At 57.3% G+C, this 17,372-nt stretch overlaps 1 protein-coding gene across 2 annotated transcripts; it reads left to right on the plus strand.

Annotated features, from left to right (window-relative positions):
- The first annotated feature begins 422 nt into the window (after positions 1 to 422).
- Positions 423 to 17,237, plus strand: PIGQ (phosphatidylinositol glycan anchor biosynthesis class Q). Of its 2 annotated transcripts, none has more exons than XM_081132528.1 (11): positions 423 to 471; positions 5,410 to 6,108; positions 8,218 to 8,349; positions 8,504 to 8,624; positions 10,624 to 10,750; positions 11,076 to 11,229; positions 11,372 to 11,483; positions 12,320 to 12,400; positions 12,989 to 13,103; positions 14,762 to 14,823; positions 15,728 to 17,237. In XM_081132528.1, the coding sequence occupies exons 2-11, from the start codon at positions 5,420 to 5,422 to the stop codon at positions 15,878 to 15,880; spliced, it is 1,746 nt and encodes a 581-aa protein (XP_080988654.1). In that variant the 5' UTR covers positions 423 to 471; positions 5,410 to 5,419; the 3' UTR covers positions 15,881 to 17,237. The 2 variants fall into 2 exon arrangements, with proteins under 2 accessions (XP_080988654.1, XP_080988653.1); XM_081132527.1 differs by lacking the exon at positions 423 to 471 and adding an exon at positions 1,644 to 1,812.
- Positions 17,238 to 17,372: the final 135 nt, after the last annotated feature.

Here is a 17,372-nt window from a genome sequence, read left to right on the forward strand (position 1 = left end):
GGTGGTAGGGTGCTCTAGGGATGCCAGCCATGCCTTCCTGATCCTGCACATTTGCTGAGCACCTAGTGGGCCAGGCCCTGGACTGGCCTCCTGTCTTCTTCTTGGAGAGAATTCATACTTGGTCAGCAGCCACAAATCAATTGCCTCCCAGCCTCCAAAGTTGGGTCCTCTCCATGCCCCAGTTCACTGTGCCCCAGCACTCACCACTCCCACGTCCACTCAGGAAGCCTGAGCTTTGGGGCCAGCAGCTGAAACCTGGAGATCTTTGGCGTGTTGGGCCAGCTGCCAGCACTTACCCAGGCAGACTCTCCCACCAGGTGCCCCAGTCCCAGTCCCATAATCAGTCATAGGCAGGCAGGGAGGGTGCGGTTGGGCTGGGCAGCCTGGGCAGGGGTGAGGCCCTTCACAATCCCCCATCCTAAGAGACGCCCAGGTTCTGAGCCTCCTGCAGCTTCTCTAGGCCCAGCTGAGGTAAGGGGGAGGCAGAGGAGGGGATACCCCGGAGGTCCTCTGGGTTGTCACATGGCTGGGTTGGGAGCCTCCATGGCCCTGGACACTTCTCCCTTGTGAGACTGTCTCACAGGCTGTCCACTCATTTTCTACTCTGTAAACCAGGACCAAACAGCTCCAAGCTCATGGGTGGGGGTGCTGGGAGGGTTCTGGACTGTAGTCAAGTCTAGGAGAGCCTTCCTATGAGGACATGTTCCTGCTGCTTAAAACAGCAGGAAAATGAGGCCCCAAAAGGGTGGGATAGTTTGGGGTGACTCTGAGTCTGGTGCCCAGACAGGCTCTTGGCCTCAGCAAGGTGTCTTCAGGGGGAGGGGACAGTGCCTGGTTCTGCCCCTGAGGGCTGATGAGGGGCTGCTCCTGTCTATTACCAGAACACTGGGGTCTGTGGTTTTTAGGCCACTCACCTCTGATAAGTTTCCCTCCATACATCCCTGCCCCTGTAGGTCAATGGGTCAATTGTAAAGCATGTGCAGTAAGTTCTCAATAGTTGTTGTTGCTGGTGTTAGGGGGATTGTACCCCAGAGCAGAAGGGGCCAGGGACGCCTCCTGAAGAAGATCAGATGGCTGAAGCCTCTGGGCTGGTCCTCCAGGGCCCAACAACTTCCTAGCCCACCTGTCCTTGGCAGGTGGGGGTGGGGGATGGAAAGGGCCTGGGGACTACCCTCTACAGATAACCAGTGTGGAAGGGGCCAGCCTGGGGCTGCAGAGGCAGCTCTTTCTGGGGTCACACATAGGATCTAGCGGTTCTTTCACCCTGGGAGGATGGGAGACCCTCAAAAGCCTGGGTCCCTCAGATGAGGAAACCCAAGGTTTGGCAACTGCGGGAAGGTGGAGGAACTGGAAGGCGGGGGTGCTGGTGATGCTGCGGATAGACCGGGGGAGGGGGGGCGCACAAAAACGGTGAGGGGGCACAAGGACACTGCGGGGTAGGGGTGCACAAGGATGCTGCAGGGGGGAACAAGGACGCTGCGGGGGAGGGGAACAAGGAGGCGGTGGAAGGGACAAGGATGCTGCGAGGAAGGGGAAACAAGGACGCAGCGCGCACCCTCCACGGGCTCCGGGGACGGGAACTTTGTGTGCGCGGAACGCTTGGGCAAGGCCGGCGGGCAGCCCGAGCGCCTTTGGGGGCCGGACCGTCGCGCAGCAACGTTGGGAGCCGGCGGAAATGGGGCTCGTGTCCCGCGGCACGGCCGCGGCGGGGCTGGGGACTGTGTCTGCTGTCGTTCGCTCTGGCCCCCCCACCGCAGTCCCCAACCCCATCCCGAACCCGCCGGCCGAGGGCGAGGCCCCCGGAACCAGCCGGTGAGCATTCGCGGGGAGGGCCAACATCTGTGCGGTGTGACCTTGGGGAGCTGCCCCTCTGACCCCGGGCCCCGGGCTGTGGGCCCCGACTCCCCGGCCGCGGCGGGACCGGACGCAAGCGAAGGAGCGAAAGGGTCTCCCAGAGTCTTCTCCCGGGCCGGCGTAGGCCTCTTGCCACTCGGAGCCTCTTGTTTTATCACCCGTAAAATGAGGACGCCACTGGCAGCGGCCCAGGGTCGCCTGCGGCTTAGGAGGGCAGTGAGCGGCCTCTGCCAGCTTCCCCCTACCCATCTCCCCGAGGAGGCCGTTTCCCCAGACCCCGGTGGATCTGCGGCTGGCCCGAGTGGGTGCTCTTGCCGGGGAGTCTGGTCCCAACACCCAGTAGGGTTAAGGGCACCAGGCCCGACCCCGTTGACCCACCCAACTTGGGTCTTGCCATGGACTCTGCTGGAAGACCATTAAGGGTCAGAGGAACTAGCTGTCAGAACCTTACGGTTGTCCCTGATGGCAGTAAAGGGCAAAAAACGGAATCCTAGAGTCATATCCATTCTTCTGAAATGAGAGGGGGAAAGGCACTGTTCACAAAACATGAGAAAGAAAAAAAAAATTTAAGCACAAACGACATGGAGTAAAAACGAATTCTTGTGAGCTATCAAGGAGCAATGACTGGGAGGCTTCCCAGAAAAGGCTTTCAGCTAGTGAGATGTCCCTGACCAGTCATACCTGAGCATTTCCCTGGAATCAGTTTATGCAGAGGTTGAGAGGGAAGTACAGCTTCTACTTCATAAGGTAGACTATTGGTCTCTGTTTCTGTGGGGAGGAGCATCCCAGAGATCCTGACTGATCCAGGAATGGGCTGTTTCATAAGGGAACTCGGTGTCATTTTTAACAGGGGAGGCTTTTCCAGCTATGTGCCCTTGTTTTTTTGTTTTCGTGTTTGTTTTTATCAGTCTTCAAAGGTGTGCACATTCCCCAAGTTACTGCCCTGCTTCTCCCATCTGCACCTCTGCTATTGATTGCCTGCTCTTTCATCTCTTTCTGGCTGGCTGATCTGAGCAGACTTCTTTGTGTTCATCACTCCCAGAGGCTGAGGTGGGAGCCGGGATGGGAATTTGCTCCATAATCTGTTAAGAGTTCTTTCTCACTACCCCACGGATAAGAACATCAACTTCTGCCCTCTGCTCTTCTTAGACATGAGGAGCTGCTGCTTTTTTCTTTTTTTTGGTAAACTTTGAGGATGAAGCATAAGACATACAAAGAAAGTGTACAACGTGACGAATTTTCCCAAAGCGAACACACCATGTAGCCAGCTTCACCCAGAGCACCTGTTTGTCATTAGGCCAGTTGTGTTTCCTTTTTGACAGTAGCCATGAGCAGTTTTTCTTAGCTCGTGTGAAAGTAGTCCCCAAGCAGGGTGTGATGGTATCATTTGGCTGAGCTGGTATGTCCTGAAAGGCTGGCACTGAGAGGCTTGGACTGTGCTGGCTGGTAGTTGCCAAGCCAGACACACTGGGTCTCTCGCAGGCAGAATAGCTCTGTCCCTCTCACAATGCCATCAGGAGGGCAGTCCATGCAGAAGGATCAGGAAGACAAGTTGGCCCTGGATGCCCTTGATAATGGCCACAGGGATTTGGCCCCAGGCTGCTATCAGGGTCCAGGCTTTCCCCTGCTAGCTCCCACTGTTGCCTGCCCTCCCTGGTCACTGGGGGAGGGGCATTTGGGAGTCCTGCTGCTGCTGGACTCAAAGGGGCCCTTTTCAGCTGGAACCCATAGCTGTAAGATGCCTTTTTCACACGCTGGCTGGGAGAAACCTTGACCCTTCAGCCCCAGGCTGGGCTACCTGCAAGGGAAAAAAGCAGCTGCATCAGGGGTCTCTTAAGACCTGGGAGTTCGTATCTGTGTGAGGCCTCTGAGTGTCCCCTGATCCTCAGGAAAAGGACCCCTGTGCCTCCCACAATGTTACACTGCCCCGACATGTACGTGTTTCTCTGTTCGTGTATCCCCAAGGGCCTGGTGAGCATTGAGGCCTAGAGGCCCAGGCTCAGTCCAAGGCCTATTTTTCTCCCTCCAGCGTGGGTTTCAATTTAGGGGTCTTAGCTCAGGGTGGCTGCTCTGCCCTTTATGCCAATAAGTGGGGGCAGTCAGTGTCTGAGAAAGGGAATGCCTCAACATGAAAGTCCTCAGTCCATGCTGGGAGAGGTCCTGCCGCCTTTCAGGCCCCATCTAGGAGGGGTTCAGGTGGAAGAATGAAATGCTTACTGAGAAACCCTCATCCCCAGTGAGCTTACTTCTGGGCAAGTTAAGGCTCAGGGTCCCACAAAACTCAGGAATTGCAGCCATTTGAAGCTGTTCTTGTTGCTTAGAGGTCATGTGAGATTTGTGAGAGGCCAGGAAGTCTGGTGTCCCTCATCCTGAGGGACTTGTAGATAGATACTTGGTTGGAAGTATACTTCCCAAAGGAGGTGCTCAGCTGTGACTAGAAGAAACACTCTATTGGAAGCCCTGCCCTAAAGCGGCAGATGGATGGGGCTCCCAGGGCAGGATGGGCATGGCTATAGACTGGAGGGTCAGAGTACAGGCAGAAGCCCTGTGAGAGCTGAACCTGTTCTCTGTGCTCCGAGGCTCCTCTGGGAGACTCACTGGGCAGGGAGGTGGGCTCAAGCTACCAGGCACATCCCTAGGCATCTTCTGGGACGTCTGCACCAGTGCCCACATCCACCAGCAGTGTGCACATGTCTGCTTTCCCTCAGCCCAGCAGCTATTTGTTTAATCCTCATCTTTATTCTTGCTAGCTTAGTAAGTAAATCAAGATTCTTCAGAGTTTTAATTTGCATTACTTTAATTGTGTTTTGTTTTTGTTTTTTAAATCCTCACCTGAGGATATTTTTTCCATTGCTTTTCAGAGAGAGTGGAAAGGGGGCAGAGAGAGAGAGAGAGAGGGAGAGAGAGAACCATTGATGTGAGAGAGGCACATTGATTGGTTACCTCCCGTACTTGCCCCGATAGGGGCTGGGGATCAAGCCTGCAACCGAGGTACGTGCCCTTGGCTGGAATTGAACCCGGGACCCTTCAGTCCACGGGCCAGCACTAACCACTGGGCCAGACTGGCTGGAGCGCATTACTTTAACTGTTAATGAAACTGTATATTTTTCTATGTGCTACACATGAAAAACTAATCAGTTTCTATAAAAACAAAAATTAAAACCTCTGTTCATCCCCGCAGCCCCTGTGAATGGTACTGAGCAGGTCATGTAACCTCGCCTGCTTGTCTCTGAAATGGAGAAAGCATTGACTTGCCTTGGAATGGGGATGAGGGGTGATTTGGGGCCTATGCTCACAACAGCCCAGGGCAAAGTGAGGGCAGTGCCCATGGGAGATGGACAGGCGGGGATCCCCCCCAGCCTCCATGAGTAAACCCCAAACTGGGTTACCCCAACCAGTGAGCTCTGTGGCCGTGTGGGATGTGCCCATCAGGGTGTTTGTGCCACACGTTGGCTATGGCCTGTAGCCACAGCACTGCCAGCTACCCTGGGGCCATGGAGGCATACTGGTGGTGGCAGCAGCAGCTCTGAGCTGAGCTTCTCCCCTCTCTTCCAGTGTCTCCAGCATGGTGCTTAAGGCTTTCTTCCCCACATGCTGTGCCTCGGCAGACAGTGGCCTACTAGTTGGACGGTGGGTCCCAGAGCAGAGCAGCGCTGTGGTCCTGGCTGTGGTGCACTTTCCCTTCATCCCCATCCAGGTCAAGGAGCTCTTGGCCCAGGTGCAGCAGGCCAGCCGAGTAGGTGTGGCTGTCCTGGGCACCTGGTGCCACCATCGGCAGGAGCCCGAGGACCGCCTGGGCCATTTCCTGGAGGGCCTGGGTGCCATCTTCTCCCATGAGCCCTGGCTCCAGCTGTGCCGGGAGAGGGGCAGCAAGTTCTGGAGCTGCAAGGCCACCCACCGACAAGTGCCTACCTCCCCTGATGCCCCCAGTGAGGACCAGGTCATGCTCATCTTCTATGACCAGCGTAAGGTGCTGCTGTCCCAGCTGCACCCACCCGCAGCCCTGCCTGACCGCCAGGCTGGGGATGCCACAGCCAGTGCTGGGGGTCTGGCTGCTGTCTTTGACACGGTGGCACGAAGTGAGGCACTCTTCCGAAGTGACCGGTTTGATGAGGGCCTCGTGCGGCTGAGCCACTGGCAGTCAGAGGGTGTGGAGGCCAGCATCCTTGTGGAGCTGGCCAAGCGGGCCTCGGGGCCTGTCTGCCTGCTGCTGGCCTACCTGCTGTCACTCATCTCAGCTGCCAGCACCTGCAGGTAGGTGCCCCTGGGGCCGGGGTGGGAAGGAGTCAGACTCCTGAGTCCTAGGCCCACCCCCTCAGTGTGGATACCCAGACAGGCCCTTCTGAGGCTCATAGCTGTTCCCCACACTTTAGCTCTCCCATCCTCCCTCTCCTGGTATCTCAGACGTCCTGGTGGTGGCTGCTGTTCTGGTGCTCCTCACTCCTGAGGAAGAGCCAGGCTTCCTGGTAACCTCAGCAGCTGTGTAGGACCTGTGGGTACGGTTGCTGGGTGAACCTCAGACAGCTCCAGCCTGTGAGAAGGAGATGAGGTGATGGACAGACTGGGTTGCCGCCCGAGGGCTGGTGTTTGCCCTGCCCGGGAGTTTCTCGTCCTCCTTAGTACACACAGGCCCGCCCACTTCCCTGACCCCGCACCGCAGGAGAGGCAGCCCTGAAGGCTGTGGGGATGCGTCCACTCACTGACAGCTATGGGTGTGGGGTGCTGGTCCCTAGGCTTGGCCACTCTCTAGAATCACCTGGAACACTCCTGCCTGCAAGCCCGGCAAAGGGATTTGTAAAAGCTCCTAAGGGCCCTGGGGATGCTGGGGCAGCACCAGGGTGTTCTGGCTGGGCTGTGGGTGCCCCTCTCTGTGTGATAAGCAATCTCCCTGGTGGGCAGCAGCTATGCTACACCCTCAGGCACCCCCTTCCCTTAGGTCCAGGGGTTCAAGTTATCTGGTTTGGGCAAGGCCCTGTTCTGGCAGATAGCCCGGGGCAACTCTGTGTGGACACGCCTTGGATTGTGGGGGCTGCCAGGAATGGGTGGGTTTCAGAGCTTCACGATTCCCTTGGAATGAAGTACGTGGAAGTATGTCTAGGCCTAGGTACAATTTTGGGGATAGAAGGTTCTTAGCTTTTATCAGCTTTCAAAGGACCCAATAAAGGTTAAGAACTGCTCATGTGCCCCAAATATGGATTAGCCCATCAGTCAGGTGTTAGTCAATGACTGGTGGTGATTATGAGCACAGGGATATTTACATGAGTGATGACTGTCACTGTGCAGTAGTGAAGCCAAGGGCAGGCCCAGAGATGCTCTTGGGATCTAGGCTGCCCAGGGCTGGTCTGAACCTCAGAGAGACTGCTGTGCAGGCAGGGGTCTCTGTGCAGCCAGTGTGAGGCCACCTTCCACTTGATTGGAGTTGGAGGGGAGGACAGTATGCTGAACTCATTTCATTTCTTTCTTAATTTATTTTTTTTCATTTCTTGGAATTGGTTCAAAGATGCTTGGTTAAGATGAAGCCTCTAAACTTTTCAAGGTCTAGACCTCATCCTTCCCAGGAGCTTATTGGTGGCTCTGCACTTTACACAAGCCCTTTCTGTTCCCTGCTGTCAGCAAGGTTGTGAATGGAAAGGGGCTCTGGGCATGGCTGAGTTATATAATCCAGCACTTCCTTCATCTTTGCTTCCAAGCATGTCCCCTCAAGGTTTTTTTGTTTGTTTGTTTGCTTTTTTTAAAAAAATATATCTTTATTGATTTCAGAGAGGAAAGGAGAGGGAGAGAGACAGAAACGTCAATGATGAGAGTCATTGATCGAGCCCGCAACCTGGGCATGTGCTCTGACCGGGAACCGAACCCTGATCGCCTGGATCCTAGGTCGACGCTCAACCGCTGAGCCACGCCCGGCCGGGCCCCTCAAGGTTTTAATGTCTGTGGAAGCCTCTCAGTGCTTCCTTTGCCTGGAGAGAAATCAGTCTCATTGGGCAGCCAGGGCAGCTCAGAGACCCTTGATGAGAGTCACCCATCCAGCACAGCAAGACCCTAGGTGGCGAGACAGAGTGTTTTCTCCACTACTGGGGTGCATTTGGCCTGGGATCAGGTCTTTGTGAGATTGTCGGGCTCCCAGCTAATGGTTATGAATGTATCATGAGCCCTGTTTGCCCTCCTAATTGTGCCCTAGCTCTGCTGAGTTCAGGAGTGTGGCCATCGGTGTTTGGGGCCACCAGAGACTCTGCCTGAGCCTGGTATGGTGCTTCCTGTCTGCACAGTGAGGGATATTGGTGACACTGAGGCAGCCCTTGCTCCCTGGCAGGCAGAAGCGCCCCCGGAGGAGCTGAAGGCCCACCCATCTCTGCTCCTTCACAGGATATTCAAGCTGTGGCCACTGTCCTTCATCTGGAGCAAGCTCTCCACGTGTGAGCAGCTCAGGCATCGGCTGGAGCAGCTGACATTCATCTTCAGTACCCAGAAGGCCGAGAACGCCTCCCAGCTGATGAGGTTTGGGGCCTGCCCTGGGTCTTCCCTGCAGTGACCAGATGTGCCCCAGGCCACGCCCCTTCCCCATCCTCTTCTCTGCACCAGACCCATCCTTGTTGACCCTTTCTGGTCAGGCCTCCCTCACTGTCTGCTCCTGTTGGACCCCTCCTTTCAGGAAGGCCAACATGCTTGTCTCCGTGCTCCTCGACGTGGCCCTAGGCCTTGCTCTGTTGTCCTGGCTCCATGGAGAAGACCGCATCGGGCAGCTGGCTGATGCCCTTGTTCCTGTGGCTGATGTGAGTTGGATGGGGTGGAGCCAGGTCTGGACTCCAGCACCTGTTTCCTGGGATGGGGATGGGGCACTTCCTGGGGGCGGCAGAGGCCCCTGAACCAGCCAGAGCACCTCTTCCCCTCCACTTTTTGTGGCCACGAGAGCAGCCCTTATCACTGGCCCCTGGGAACTGCGGAGCCTTGAGTGTGCCAGGTGCCCACCCTCCCATTCTGAGTCACATTGCAGCTCCTGGCTTCTACCTTCTTTTCCTGAAGGTGGCCGTGTCTGGGGACCACCTTGTGGTCAAGGCTTTTACGGGGAGCTCACCTCTCCCAGCCTGACCCAGTGTCATGGTGTTCTTGTTGCCTCCTCCAATGCATGACTGTTTCTGTTCTCCTGGCTGGCTTTTGGCTTGGGACCTCTGCATGGTCAGCATCACGGAAGCCTTCTGTGTGTTGTCTGTGCAGGGTTGCCTGTGCAGTTGAGCTCTGGCCTCCCACCCTTTGGTGGTCACTTTGCTCCCAGCACTTGTTCTATAGTTCCGTGCTGAGAGCCAGAGGTACCAGCTCATCTGCTATGTGCCTGGACTTGCCTGCACATCTGGACAATGTTTCCAGGGCCTTCTCCCTGCCACACCATCCTTCCAGGGTCCACCTACTGCATTCAGCTTCTCTGCCTCCTTTCCTCAGAGCCAAAGACCCTGTCACTTCTGTTGGGAGCTTGTCTTCCTGTTTAGGGCAATTCCTCTGGCCCCTGGGGCTACCCACAGGTCTCTTCAGGGGCCTCTTGTGGCTGAGACATGACTGAATGGCCCATGTGGGCTCAGCCTCTACTGGCCGTCATCGGTATCCAGCCATGGTCGCTTACTGGGCCTACTTGTGGCTAGGACCTGGCTCTGTGGGCAGGAGCCCTCACAGGCTGAGTGTCCATGGCTTCTCAGGGTGGCACAGCTTAAAGGAAGGAGAAAGGAGAGTCTAGGGGCTGGGAAAGGGGCTTGGCAGCTTTGCCTGCTCCTCTGTGCTCTGCTGTGGCCAACTTCACCCTAGACTTCCCTTCTGCAAAACTGCTCAGAAATATAAATATTTAATTTAAAAATGAAAGCCTCTTCCTGCCACTAAGCTCTTATCCTTTAAATATTAAATAAGCTTTATTTATAAAGAATGTTCTGTTCCCCTTCTCACTGCTCCTGATATGGCTGAGGCCTTCACACAGAATTGGGAGAGACCTGCAAGGTGGACAGGGTTGGGGGTAGGGGTGGAGGTGGTGGCAGACCTCTGACTGTGAGGCAGAGATGTCACTCCTGTGGCCACAGTATTGGTGATGAAACTGGGAGTCCTCAGGGCCTGCCCATTGGGGTCAGCATGGCACACGGACGTTGGCTTTCCCCCTGGGGCAGTCAGGACACTGGTCAGCTTTCTTGCTTGCTTGTGAGGGTCCCTGTGCTGTCTTTGGCCCTCACTCAACATTGATCTTGACTGAGTCCCCATCTGTCCTTCCCTTTAGGGGACCCTCCCACCCTCCTACCTGCTAGCTGGGCCCCTAATGGGCTGGATACCCTCACCCTCACCTGAGGTCATCCACCCAGGGCAGCTATGGCAGGAGGTAGGATGGGTTCTTGGTGGAGGAAGACTGGGTGGGCCCGTGGGCTCCCCCTGCAAGGTTCACGGTGAACCTGCGTCTGTTCCATGTCCTGGAGCCTGGAGCCAAGGGCTCCTATAGGTGCAATGGCCAGAGTGGCGAGATGGGACAAGGATGCTGTATTCAGAGGCTGACTCCCATCAGGGCTACCTGTCTAGAGGGCCAGGGGCAGACTGTCAGCATTGTAGATTGTGCCTCTCAGCCCCGCATCCCGGAGCATCTGTGAAAAGGGGTTCCATGGCCAGACAAGTGTGGGAAGTCCTGTGTGCCCATCATGATAGGAGATGGCCATCCAGACACCTGGAGAAGGGAGCCCTGTCCACCTTTGCCCTGCACAGATAGGCTGACCCAGTTTATGGACAACACGCCCCTCTGTGTCCTCCCAGCGAGTGGCCGAGGAGCTCCAGCATCTGCTGCAATGGCTGATGGGCGCACCCGCTGGGCTCAAGATGAACCGGGCTCTGGACCAGGTTCTGGGCCGCTTCTTCCTGTACCACATCCACTTGTGGATCAGTGAGTGCTATGGGTGGGCAAGCCCTGGGACTTCCCAGTGATCCCTGACTTGGCTCCTAAATCCTGTGGCCCCGGGGAAATAGGTCCTGGTTGAGCAGGGCAGTGGGGCGCAGGCTTGGCACCATCCCTTTGGTCCCTGCTTCCTGCCCTCCTGGCGTCCAGCGTATGTGGAGCCCTGCTATGCTAGGCCAGCTACTCTACTGAGGGATGGCCAGTGGCATAGTCTGTCAGTTTCCAGAAGCCTCAGACACCACCCACAGTGAGGACTTGGGGAGACCAGGACCTTCCTGAGCAACCCCCTCAGGGCTGACCCCGCTCCTGCCAGGCTACATCCACCTCATGTCCCCCTTCATCGAGCGAATCCTGTGGCACATGGGCCTCTCAGCCTGCCTGGGCCTGACAGTTGCCCTGTCCATCCTGTCGGACATCATCGCCCTCCTCACCTTCCACATCTACTGCTTCTATGTCTATGGTGCCAGGTGGGTGTGTGCTTCCCACCCCTGTATGCTCGCCCAGTGCAACCCTCTATGCCCCGGGCACCACAGACAGGCTCCTGGGCTGGGTGGCTACAGGGGTGGTGCAGCACCCAGGCCTGGTCCTGATGGCACCCATGTCCTGCAGGCTGTACTGCCTGAAGATCTGTGGCCTGTCCTCACTCTGGCGCCTGTTCCGGGGGAAGAAGTGGAATGTTCTGCGCCAGCGGGTGGACTCCTGCTCCTATGACCTGGACCAGGTATTGGGAGGACTGCAGGGGAGGGTGCACCCTGGCTTCAACTGGCCAGTGTGACCTCCCAGCTCCAGTCCAGCCGACCCATCTGAATGGGCCTGGCCAGTGCAGCTTCTTGGGCACCATGAGGAGGCAGCCATGCTCCTGTCCTGCAGCTCACTTGCCACAGGGTCAGCATCAACCCTGGGAGACCTGGGGAGTCTGTAAGATGCAGGGTCATGTGGGGCCCACAGACAGTACAGGATCTTACCCCATGTAGGAGGTGGACCCTGCTCTCAAGAGGCTGCTGGGCCCTAGGGAAGCACTGGTCAGCGGGCACTAGAAGTAACTTTGGCAGTGGGCCCTGGAGATGCCCCCAGGCACAGGACCCTGGAGGTGACCCAGGAAGGAGGCCCAGAGGAGACCTGGGCAGTGGGCCTACAGTGACCCAGGCAGTGGGCCTGGCTCTAGCTTGTCCCATTAGCTTGCTCAGACCTAACACATGGACCCTGCGTGCTCCCCTCCAGGGTACATTTTTTTCTGCCTGATTTTCACAACCTGTTTGTCTTTGGTGTACATGGCTGTACACCTTATTAGTTGGTCCTCTTTCCTCGGATGCCATCTCCCATGTCACTGAGCCTGGAGGGCACACAGTCATTCCCCCCCCAGTACTGGAGAGAAATGTCACGAGCAGGCTTTCCTGAGTGGTCTCAGGAAGCCAGATGTCCTACCAGCAGGCATCCCCTTTCTGCTCAGTTACAGGATAGGCTTGGTGGGGAGGGAAGCAGGGGTGTGGCCAGTACTGATGGGGCTGTCCCAGCGTGAGTTCCAGCGGATGCTGAGGGTGCCCCTTCTCCCGGCAGCTGTTCATTGGGACTTTGCTCTTCACCGTCCTGGTCTTCCTGCTGCCCACCACGGCCCTGTACTACCTGGTATTCACCCTGGTGAGCCTTGGGGGGCTTTGGGCATGGCAGATGTACCTGCCAGCGTGGGCGGTTGTGGACAGGCCATCCACTGCTGCAGGCCATGTGGGTGTTTTAGACTCTGGGCAGTGTGTACTGGGCCCCGGAGTGGGTAGGGGTTTTACCCTGGGGGGACACCACCCACCACTCTGGGACACTCAGCTGGGTACAGGGAGGGCAGGACCCATGGTGGGCAGGTCATGGTGGTGGTCCCCCCTTAGTGCCTGGCATGGGAGTGGGGACTCAAATGGAGGGGAGCAGCACCTAAGTGGCTTGGGCCGAGGGGCCAGTGACTCATTTCCCTGGATCAGAGCACCGTCTCCTCTGACCTTGTGGGAGGGCCAACCACTCCTGCCTCCTGTTTCCCTGCTTCCTTGTGCTTGGGCCTCAAGTTTGGGACAGGATCTATGCCATCCTCAGGGTGGGATCCATGCTCTCCCAAGGCTCTTGAGTCCCTGGTCACCCTTCATTGTGGCTGAGAACCCGTCAGGCTGCTCTGCTCAGGGACATGCCAGAGTGGCTCTGGCCATGGTCCCGACTCAGAGGCCCTGAGCACTGTCTGTGCTGCAGCTCCGGCTCCTGGTGGTCACTGTGCAGGGTGTGATTCATCTGCTCGTGGACCTCATCAACTCCCTGCCGCTGTATGCACTCGGCCTCCGGCTCTGCCGGCCCTACAGGCTCTCTGGTAGGTCTGGTGCTGGGTGGGCAGGCACACACCTGTGGGCCCTGCAGAAACACCAACTACACAATGTGTGCTTCCTACCTGGAAGTGGTGGTGTGCATGGGGTGCGTGGGGAGAGGGGACAGAGACTCCTGGTCCCTGGGCGTCTGCTGGACCAGTTGCCTGCACTGAGCTGGAGGTAAAGGGCCCAGCTGGTGCTCAGGTTCGGAGGCCACAAGGGTCACCTTTTTTTTCACCCTTTTCTGTGACAAGTGTGAATATCTGCCGAGGTCTGTCCACAGTGGTGTAGGTGGTACCAGCATGTGGCTCAGAGATATGTACTTGTGTGGTTGTGTGGGGCTGTGTGTGCCTACTGGTACCCCTCAATTTTGGAGGCAACAAGCCAGGATGTTGGGCTGGCCAGATCTGTGTGACAAGAGTGCGTTCCCGCCCTGCACCCAGCAGACCACTATCTGCTGGGACAACACCCCCCATCCCAGCTGCCCCCCCTTGCCATCCCCTATGCAAGTGGCTGCCTGTTTTCATGCTTACATTAACCTCTGGCTTGGCCACATGCCCCTAAAGGGAGGCTGTCCCCATTTCAGACCTTGGGAGGCGCACTTGACTGTTCACAGGATTGTGGGTTGGTGCAGAGACTTTGAACATATCAGGGAACTTGGAGAGTTCTAGCTCAGCCCCATCCAGCTGTTTAGATGGCCCCCAAGGTGATCATAATGCCCAGGAGGCCCTGCACCCAGTTTGCAGCTGGGCAGCTTGGGATACATCCCAGATCTCATGGTGGCTGCTCCCAGCCAGCTTGGAGCCAAAGGATGTGAATATGGGTGTTCCACAGGTTTTGGACCTAAAGTCTGTCTGCTGAATGCCCTGAACCCCTCTTTACAAGGCACTTTCCCTATAGATGGCCAGGCCAGGGACCCATCAACTGTGCTGCCTATGTTCACTCAGCCCCCAGCCTACACCCACACCTCAGAATGCCAGGACAACACAAGTGGAGAGCCCAAGACTCAGCACCCTCCTCCCCCATATCCTGGCTCACTGCCAGAGCAGAGTCGTTTTAACTTCACATGAAAGGCCACAGATGCTGCTGCCTCCTCTCTTCTTCCCTGAGTTTGCCTTGGGCCTCTTCATCAAATAATAATTAGCTCCCATTTCTCTTTTCAAAAAACCTTTGGCTTGGAATCCCCAGGCTTAGGAGTCCAAACTGCAGGCCAAGGGGCATGGTAGGTCCCAGTCGGCCACACACACAGAAGTTGGAAGACATTTAGGTGCCAGTAGGACAGCCGCCACCCAGCAAGTGCCCGTTGGCTCTGTGGGAAAACCCACGTCTCATTTGGAAAACAGCACAGGCTGCACTGCACCACCCAGCTGCTCTTCCCTGCTAGCCAGACACTTAGCTTTTTCCTTTCAGTGGAGTTGTGCAGGAGGCTTTGATATTGGCCCAGCAGCCCATTCAGAGAGGCAGATGGGAAGGACAGGAGGGGCGGCAGAGCTCAGGCAGCCCTCTTGAGTGCCGCCCAGAGATGAAGGGGCCTTCACCACCACAGCTCCTCTGTCCACGCCCTCCTCTGCTGACACACAGAGGAGGAGGACTGATGGGGGCTGTCCCTGGGAGCCCTGGAAGGCCACTCCTCTCCCTCGCAAACACCTTGCTCTCCTTCCAGCTGGTGTGAAGTTTCAAGTCCTGGAGCATGAGGCTGGCAGGCCCCTCCGCCTCCTGATGCAGGTAAGACCTCTGCATACTCCTACCACTGCTGCCTATGGACAAATCCCTCTCCCCACCCCATGATGCTGCCCATGTCGTTGGGCAGCTGGGATCAGGCCCCTCTATGCCACCCTAGGTTTAGAGCATCACGGGCCCAGGGTATGGTACAGGCTGGAGGGCCCAGTGGAGCTGAGGTATGGGACCCAAAGGGAGACTCCCACCCCCAAGGCCTCTGGGCACCATGACCATCTCTGCCTGGAACCTTCCCCAGTAGGGCCCATGAATGGGATCCCTTGTACTGCCAGATCCCTTTGGCCACCTAGGGCTCCTGCCTGCTTGGCCATGGGTCCCTGAATCCTGCCAGGGGCCGCAAGAGCTCTTGTTCCAGGCAGAATGGCACAAATTTGATGAAGGCCTCTAGACACACACGTTCTCTGTTGGACTCCTTTATTTGAAACAGTCATGGGCCCCCAGCCTTCAGGAGGGAGTAGGTGACTTGCCGGATGACCCCCCTGGGTGACTCACTGGGTGCCAGTGTTGGGTCCAGGCAGGAAGGGTTAGCTTGAGGGTCATTGGGAGAGATCAGATGCTGAGGCAGCTGGCACCCTGTGTGGTTTTCTCGGTGTGTGGTGTGTTCTGAGTCCTACCTGAGGAGGCTCCTGGGAGCTCTGTGGGTCCTGGAGTGGAGGGGTCTGCACTCTGCAAGCCCAGCCCACCCTTCCTCTCTGCAGCCTACTCAGAACAGATCATTCCCTCCCAAGCTGCTCATCGTACCCCTTGGACCACAGGCTAGAACACATCTGACACAGAGCTGGCCCCAGGGACTTTCCCTCCAACCCCCGTGAGGGCTTTCCAGCCCTGGGGAGCTCAAGCCCCAGGGAGTTAGGGGCTGTGCCCAGGCTGACTGCTCTCCTTGTGCTTCCAGATAAACCCCCTGCCCTACAATCGTGTGCTACACACCTACCGCCTCCCCAGCTGTGGCTGCCACCCCAAGCACTCCTGGGGTTCCTTGTGCCGCAAGCTGTTCTTCGGGGAGCTCATCTACCCCTGGAGGCAGAGAGGAGACAAGCAGGACTGAGGGACCCCAGCCACCAGCCTGCCCAGCACCACTGCACGGCCGTGGTCAGCCCTCTACCCTGCCAGGGTGGTGTTGACTGTCAGGCAGCACGTGGCCCTGCACTCTGCCTTCCCTGCTCCCTGTTTGTGTGGGACCTCTGCAGGCCCTACTGGCCCTGCCTGTCACATATCCTCCCAACTATGAAGTTGAATATGAGGTCATCAGGGTGGTAAGCAGGAGGACGCAGGGGTGGCCGGCCAGGTCAGCTGGCCTGTGCTGCATAACGAGCACCGTTTGCCTCAGGACCCACCTCCAATGGGGCAGTGATGGCACTGTTAGCTCAATGCCCTCCAGCCCCCCAGCCCTACCCAGGAGCCCCCCTCCCCAACCGTCCTCAGACCCAGACCCTTTCCAGGAGGGGTTTTCAGAGCCCTGCCTCTGCTCACCATATCCTCTCTCAGTGGGTGAGCTGACAGGTCTTCTTGGCTGCTCCATGGTGGTCCAACCCTGTCATGGGGTGGAGGGACTCCTCCTAGGTTGCACTTAACAGTTCTTGAGACTTTGACACACACCCCCCCAAGCATCTCCTTCCTTGGGTGTTTTTCTACAGATCCTCTCCTGGGTCCCTGACACCTCCTAGCTGCCTCAGTGGAGCAGTGGCCAGCCAGTGTGGGGGATCCAAGTAACCGCTAACCCCTGGCCCATACCAGCAGCCCCAATGAGGCAGGGTGTTCCAGGAAGCAGGGCGCCAGTGCCCCTCATGCCCTGAATTGCACAGGGTTACTTGTGATGCTCCCTGGGGAGATTGCTTTATAGGAGGAGCCAACCACAGGCCATTGGGAATCCCTTTGTGAAGCCAGGCCATGTGGGGTGCTCAGAGCTGCCTTGCTGGAAGCTAAATGCCCACCCACCAGGCTGCCCAGCTCCTGCCCCATGCCTACTCCTTGTCCCTGTAGGAACAGCCTTCTTGGCCAAATCTTCCATCTCCCTTCACTGGCTTCTTGCAGAAGCATGCAGCTCCTGGGAAGATGCTTCTATAGCCCCTTGGGAGGGGTCCTGGCACTCAGGCTGCATCTGCCTGCTGGCTGGCTGCAGAATCTGGGTGGGTGTGAGCCACAGAATCCCCAGTGAGGAAAACTGAAGATATGATGGCATCACATGGGTGCCATAGTTGGGAGATAGGGATGGGGGCAGTGCCTCCTGTCCATCGTGGGCACTCGGAACTGTCCACTTCTGCCACCCACACTCCTTGGCTGCAGACCACGGGGGGGGGGGGGCGCGCCTGGAGGAGTCCTCACTAGCCCAGCATCTGCTGGGATAGGTCCTGGCTCCACCTTTCTCTGCTGTGACATTAAAGCCTCCGTGTGTTTGAGTGTGATGCTCTGCCTTCTTATTGCCCTGCATGCAGTGGGTCTGGGGGCCCCCTTCTCCTGGTGTGGTAGGACAGCTAGTCCCCACTGTTTGTTCTGAGATGACTACTAAGCTTTTCTGGTGATGCCAAGATGGGGGGCAT

The sequence above is a fragment of the Miniopterus schreibersii genome (assembly GCF_964146895.1).
Source record: "Miniopterus schreibersii genome assembly, chromosome: 3".
NCBI lineage: Eukaryota > Metazoa > Chordata > Mammalia > Chiroptera > Miniopteridae > Miniopterus > Miniopterus schreibersii.